This window comes from Daktulosphaira vitifoliae, unplaced genomic scaffold (genome assembly GCF_025091365.1).
Source record: "Daktulosphaira vitifoliae isolate Bord-2020 unplaced genomic scaffold, ASM2509136v1 Scaffold_3, whole genome shotgun sequence".
In the NCBI taxonomy this organism is placed as follows: domain Eukaryota; kingdom Metazoa; phylum Arthropoda; class Insecta; order Hemiptera; family Phylloxeridae; genus Daktulosphaira; species Daktulosphaira vitifoliae.
In genome coordinates this window covers 18,493,316-18,500,615 of record NW_026099574.1, presented here as the reverse complement: position 1 = coordinate 18,500,615, position 7,300 = coordinate 18,493,316, and the positions used below count along the sequence as shown (strand labels likewise).

At 26.2% G+C, this 7,300-nt stretch overlaps 1 protein-coding gene across 1 annotated transcript in view; it reads right to left on the bottom strand.

Moving 5' to 3' along the window:
• The window catches only part of LOC126900160 (unconventional myosin IC-like), a 7,087-nt gene extending 1,901 nt beyond the window's left edge, over positions 1 to 5,186 (bottom strand). The window contains exons 1-5 of the mRNA XM_050675637.1: positions 4,893 to 5,186; positions 4,352 to 4,472; positions 956 to 1,077; positions 334 to 552; positions 146 to 255 (exon numbers count right to left, since the gene is read on the bottom strand). Coding sequence (XP_050531594.1) covers positions 146 to 255; positions 334 to 552; positions 956 to 1,077; positions 4,352 to 4,472; positions 4,893 to 5,027 — 707 coding nt within the window. The 5' untranslated portion in view covers positions 5,028 to 5,186. The remainder of the gene's footprint in view (positions 1 to 145; positions 256 to 333; positions 553 to 955; positions 1,078 to 4,351; positions 4,473 to 4,892) is intronic.
• Between the last annotated feature and the right edge of the window lie 2,114 nt (positions 5,187 to 7,300).

The window sequence follows — 7,300 nt, the reverse complement described above, 5'->3', positions numbered from 1 at the left end:
ACAAAAAAAAAAAAAAAAAAAAAAAATAAACACATCTTAGTAAAACCAATACCTTCTCAGCTTCGCATCGAAGCTAATATTTATTCATAAACTGAAAATAAAGTTCTTAACTCTATTTTTCTGACAAATATTTTTAGCAACTTACTTTTTAGTAACATTAATTCTATTTATATTCAATATAGAAGCATTTTTTGATATTCTTACAAATTGTGTAACAAATTCTATTAAGTAAGGAATTTCTAATATTAAATCACCCTGAAAAAGTATAAAAGATATAAATAATTATTGAATTACTTAATTTAAATTTAATTTTTCTTCAATGTAACAACTTACTTTAGTTTGTTTATAATTAGAAGATATTTTTATTAGTAAAAAATTATCTTTTCCTGAAGTTATGTCAAATTTATTTATATAAACAAGTGGTATTTTATCAACAATCTTATACTTGGTTTTTTTAATTTTATTTAAATAAAGATTCTTGTTTGTTAGAATTAAAATTCGAGTTCTTCTTTTATATCCTTTTCGATCAAATTTAATTAATCTGGTTCCATACTATTTACATTTAATAAATATTATTTAGATATTCTCATAAGCGCACATTCAGTCCAAAACTTGGGGTGCTAACATTTATGATTACAATCTGATCCGTTAGGGACAAAGTCCCCCCACTTTTCTAGTTATGTATTGCATAATAAACTTAATTTTTTTAATAAAGTTATAACAATAATATTATTAATAATATTTATAATAATGATATCTATAATTTAAAAATTTAATTTTCATAAGAAATTAAATAATACATGTACAAAGTAGAATAAACTCATTAGCCTCATAAGAAAATAATATTTTCTATATATGATATAGTTTAAAATAATTAGGGATACTAAACACCTTCTGTAACACCTGTATGTGCGCTAATAAACATTTTTTTTATCTTGTATTAATCTATTCTTACTATATATTTTTCTTTTTCAATTACTCGCATAAATAAAGTCTTTAAGAGCTTTTCAGCAGAACTCAATCGTTCGTTTGAAAAGAATAATTGCGTTTGATTTTGATTGTAACTACATTTTTTATCTGAAAAATTTTATGATAAAATGTTTCTATAATCTATCACCTTCTAATTAAAGTAATTAGGTATCTAACAGGGAGAATTAAAACTGTGCCATAATTTTTATATAAATAAAAAAGGTCTTATTACTTTTTATTCGCTAATAATTAACCTATAAATATATAAATATTATTATTTTTTTTTTTTTAAATATTTTTATTATGCTATGCAAACGAATAACATAAATAAAGTTATTAAGTTTTTTCTTGTCGAGATACACTGAGGGGTTACATCAATGTTAGAGTAGGATAGTACTGATTTAACACCTCAGCTTTGTTAAATACACCAAAAAAATCCTAGGTTTTACGTACTTGATTAACTTATACCAACAAAAAAACTTAATATATAGAAACTTTGCCCAAAAAATAATAGAATTAGCATAATACCTAATGTATCTAAGAATATCATGTAACTAAACTAATCGTGTGAAAAAAATATCATCAGTAAACCGATGATATATTCATTATATAATGATCATGTGTTTTTGATGCAAAGAAAAACTGGTGTATAATTACATAAATTTTTTTGGCTCACAAAAATTTCGGAGAGCAGTTGACATAAAAAAGTACATTAGGCGTAGTTACAGCTATCGGTTTCACATTCTCGTATTAGTAGATACTTGAAAGCCGTTTAAATAATGGATAGATTTAATTAATCTATCCGACATGGGCATTTTAACGGGATATGAGGAATAAAGCCCTTATGAAAAGAATAAATAAATGGTTAAGTTGTATTATAAAGGAGTAGTAAAAAAATGTATTATATTCATCCGCCCTGAGAACGCTACTGCTACTCGTATTCAAATTGATTTTATAATAATTAATTTGTTAATGTTCATTTTATTTGTTATATGCTATGTAATTAGGTTATGATTATATCAAATATAAATATATTCCTGCCACCAGTGACGTGGTAAGGATTGATATTAGGATAGGTTCGGATATAACTATTTTAATTTGGATCTGTAGTACCAGGCCCTGATTAACGTATTGATGACTTTTTTTGTTGGTCATTATTTGAGAATAAAAAAATTTTAGAGGCCATTTTTTAGTCTAGTATTACTGATACTAGTCATACATACATATTAATTCTCAGTTCTTATTAGACTGATTTTATTGATTTATGTGTCAAAAGAACCCGTTTTCAATCTAGTTGAACCCATCAAAGTAAAAAAATTTGAAAGAATATCCACAATTTTAAAAATTACAAGATTATTTCTATCTACACTACTGTAAAAAATGGCATTTTAAACATTTTTTTCCTGCATTTTAAAATTGCTATAACTTTATATTTAAAACATTGATGAACAAAATAGTGATAATAAGCATTTCTTTGGTATGTTTTTAAAAAAAAACCTAAGTATAAGAAGAGTTTATAAAAGAGGATACACGCATACCAACCGGTTATCGTTTTCTGTTTTATAATTATATTTATGTGATGAGCTGTATTTTATTAATTATTCTATTATTTAATTGACTTATTTTTGTTTATGTGTGGAAAGCACATATTTCATTTTCTTTCTAGTCAACGCTAAGGAACGAGTGTCCAGACTGCTCCTGGTGTTTTTCATTAATTTCCAAATAACATTAACGGATGTGTTCCAATACCGTCCGTGTTGTTTGTAATATTATTTTTTTTGTTTAAATATTTTATTTTATTTTTGTTGCCTTTATTTATAGACATGGTTTTTGATACATTCGTATTTTTGTCCATGTTTAACTTAATTTTCTTTTTTAATACTTAAATTAAATTTCTTCATTAATTTTAACTGTAATATTTATTTTATTGAGCGAGTAACTTAAGAACTCGTGTGTATTTTACCCCTTTTTCTTAATCTAGACATGGGCTACGGTATGTTTTACATATCAACCACATACAATTTTAATTATCATAGTTGTGGTTAATGAACCACGAGATATTATAATCATTTATACATATAACGACATATTAACTTAGATTACACTTTTAATTAACTTAAAATTAAACTCTACTTATGGTCCGGTAATTATATCTGAAAGGTGTGACACCTCACCTAGGTGGTGGCGACCCTTGCTACTATGGTAAGTCGTTATGAATGTGGCAAACCACGTTGTTGTTGCAGGCTGATATTTTTATCATGCCCATTAGCATACTAATCAATATTTTAAAATTTATTTGTATGTTTATACAATTAAAAATGGATACCCTTAGTGATCTTCTTCGTGGCTCGTATTATATAGAGTTAACCATAAAAATATGGTGGTAGTCTAGTAGACCCACTGGGTATGCTACTGTTTGATAATATATTTTGATATATAAAAACTTGCTACGAAAATAACAGATTATTAAAAATATTTAAAATACAATTCAGAATGTGTAGTAAAAATTCTTCTTCTTAAGCATAACTCCCTATGCCAGGGCCTTACTTGAAAAAAAAAGGTTATAATTAGTAGAACGGTGACCACAATATATATTTTTTCGGTTATGAGTAAAACATAACAATTGCAATATTTAGACAATAAATTTTTACGTAATCAATGAGATCATGATGTTTTGTAAAAATTTGCGGCCCATAAATTGAGCCATACATTTGCCGCCATGGCTAAAAGGTAACATTTGCTCTATCCCCAAATGCAGGTCTGCTTTACGCAGTAGCATTAAATATGTTTGACCTTTAGGACAGATGTTAAACCCAGTCGACCTCAAAAAGGGGTGAGTTGATGCTCTTCACGTCAATTTATAACTTCAAGTATTTAAAATATTAATGAATTATAATGTTTAATGCTTAAAATTATAATATGATAACAAGAAATTCTTATAAATAAAATCTTATAAATCTTATTCTTTTAAAATCTTGTCAAAAATGTATTGTTTTAAATTATGATTGTTTTAAAGTTACAGTATGTTTATAGGTTATTAATTTTAAAATCACGAAATAAAATAATAAATAGACTAGAGTTTAAGGAAAGATCATTAATGAAAAGCGACGATCAAAAAATAAGTCACGCAATTTTTGAGCGATGGATAAAATTATACATTTTTGAAGCCTTACTTATTTTTGAAAGGATTGTAGAAAGATTACTATTATTTTAACATATTATTTTTATAACACTTTTTCGGGGGCTCAAAATTCTTATAAAGTATCAATTTTAGTAAAAAATTAAATACATTTTGGAGAGAGATGCAGCTACCTCAGATAACTTGGCTACACTATTGTATTTGTAAGACACTGAACATAGTTTTAATTATTATAATAGATACCTTTAAATAAAGTTTCAGCTAATAATTTTATTTCAATCTGTTTTCTTCTTTTCGAATTTGTTTTAATTTTGAATTTTTTTTTTAACCATATTTTATGTAACGTCTTTAATTTATTTGTAGCCTACAACAAAAAAAATTAATTAAGCTATAACAATAATTAATTGTTGACAACAATGTGATGGTATTGTCTTTAAGTGGTTTTCATAAGATTAGATACTAAAAGAGTACAACTTTAAAAATATGTAAACTACATACATGACGTTATACATTTTTGTTAATATCTCTACTAACAAAAGATTGAATTTTGTTCAATTATTTTGAGTAAAATAATATTTAATTTTTTTTAAATGTTACTAATACACATAAAGAATATTTAACATAATCAAATTAAATTTTAGTAACTGAAATAAAAGTTAAAGTAGATTAATATAAATTTTTCTCATAAAACTATGTAAAAACATGTCGTTATAAGTTCACCCCATTTTTTACCAAGAAACGATTGATCCCTAATATTATTTCTACTAATTAAGTAAGTACATACATGGTTAAATATTCTTTTAGGCCAATCATTTTGAGTAGCAATCCTTGGTATTGTTTGAGTGATATTTCGTAAAAAAAGTCTGCGGGTGTTTATGATAAATGTGGTACGTTTACAAACAAAATTATTTTTACGCATAATAAACAATTGTCTTTGCGAGTATACTGAATGAAATGATGTTTCAACTTTTTATATTGTCATAGTTAAAATGGTAAAATATTTTTAAAAAGTGTATACTTTTTATTTATACCACGAACAAAAATGTTTAGATAATAGTGTTGAGATTTTTTGTTGAACTCTATGATACTGATCATAAAATACCAAGTAATTAATTTGTCCTTTTTAATTGATTTGACCTATGCCTTGTTTTTAATATTGTAAAATTTTAACTTAAACGTATGCTACTACTTAATCAATTTTTATGAGAAAGACAAACAGACATTTATTTTCATTGGTAATTCCTGTAATCGTTTAGCTCTTCTGCTGAACAATCAATTACTATACTACAGGAACATAAAGTAAATGAAACACATTTAATACTCTTATAGCTGCGTTTTTTATATGTTATTCACAATATAAACCATATGTTTTCCGTGCCACATGTTCCGACTTATTTTATGAAAAATAAGCAATTGTTTTGTAAAAATTGCAAATTTTTATGCTTTTTCATAAAAAAATGCATTTATTTTCTATTCCAATTTTAGCTGTATATTTTATTTTTATTTTTTTTAATAAATTAAATACTTTTTAGCATATAAAATAGTTGTACTTCAATTAAATCAAAATTGTTTAATTACATTATTTAATTTTTAACATTTTACTTTTTTTTTTACTGTGTACCAATTTTTTGAACCAATAAAAAATGTCTAAAGTTATTTAAATTGAGTAACTTCAGATGTTAAAATCCACCTTGTCCTGTGAAACTAAATTTCTAGTAACAATACAATCTTAAAAAGTATATAGAAATTGTAAAGCTAAGTAAAAGTGTTTATTTTTAATTATTACACTAATGCAACAACTGTTAAATAGAGTCCAGTGAACACGTTAACGTCAAAATGTGTCCGTTCTGTACTGCAGAGTGTAGTATAATTATAAACACATGTACTAGACATCATATATATATGATAAGCAAAAATTAAGAATTTTTTATGATATTCAAAATAAACATTTATTAACAAATATTTTAAATTAGTTTCTTACAAATCAACAGTAACGTTCACGCTAGTTTTTATCATAAGTAACAAATCAAAAATAATTATACACCATTTCAAGAATTCCACTAGGGATCGTTGGTTTAATTTATACGGAATATAAAAAGGCCTTTTTTTCTTAAAAGAAGGGGATGTGAGATTCTTGGTCAACATTCTCTTACATGGAATCTGCGTTAGTATAGCGAATATTTTGTCCCTAGGATTTTGTTTTTTTCTCATATTACCTTAAATGGTGAATATTGTTTTTAGATGATTTAAAATATTTCATCTAGGAATATTTATCTAAGTAGCCTCATAAGAAGTTAATATTATTTTATCATATTTAATAATTTCAAAAATTTTTTTGTTTTTTATTTCTAGACAGTACTAAATATGTTGAATAGAGTGAAAAAGCATAATAATATTTATTTATATAATTAGGGTAATTTGGAGAGAGCTGCCCCCCCCGCCTCACCCACTCACCTTCCTNATCAGTAGGGTAATTTGGAGAGAGCTGCCCCCCCCGCCTCACCCACTCACCTTCCTTGCGGTGGAGGAAGTGTACGGGGGGATTAAATCTAACGTAAACTAACCTAATGGAATGGGAGGGGGAAACCTTATGTAAACTAACCTAATGCGGGGGAGGGAGAGGATGAAACCCAACGTTTTCTAAGAATTTAATCATCGACTAGCAGACGCTTAGGTAAGCATATGTCTGACATCAAAGGTATCATAATATTATATCGCTAATAAGCGTCTGTAATTTTATGGGACGCTGTCTTTGTATTATTAAATGTACAAATCATTTCTAAGAATTTTACCATCAACTACCAGACGCTTAGGTAAGCATATTTTTTTAATATTGAAGATGTTGTCATATAGTAATAATCATTATCGTATGAATTTTATGAGAACAATGGTAACGTTTGTTGTTATGGCTTCATAATTTCTAAGAATTTTATCATCGGCTACCAGACGCTTAGGTAAGCATATTTCCGACATCAAAGGTATAATTGTAATATAATGATCATAAGCGTCTGTTATTTTATATGAGAACAATTGCGTTGCTGTCTGTGTGTTATTAATATTAAATGTACAAATAATTTCTAAGAATTTTATTGTCGGCTATCAGACTCTTAGGTGATCATGTTTCCAACATCAAATGTACAAGTAATGCCTAAGAATTTTATCATCTGCTACCAGACGCTTAGGTAAGCATAT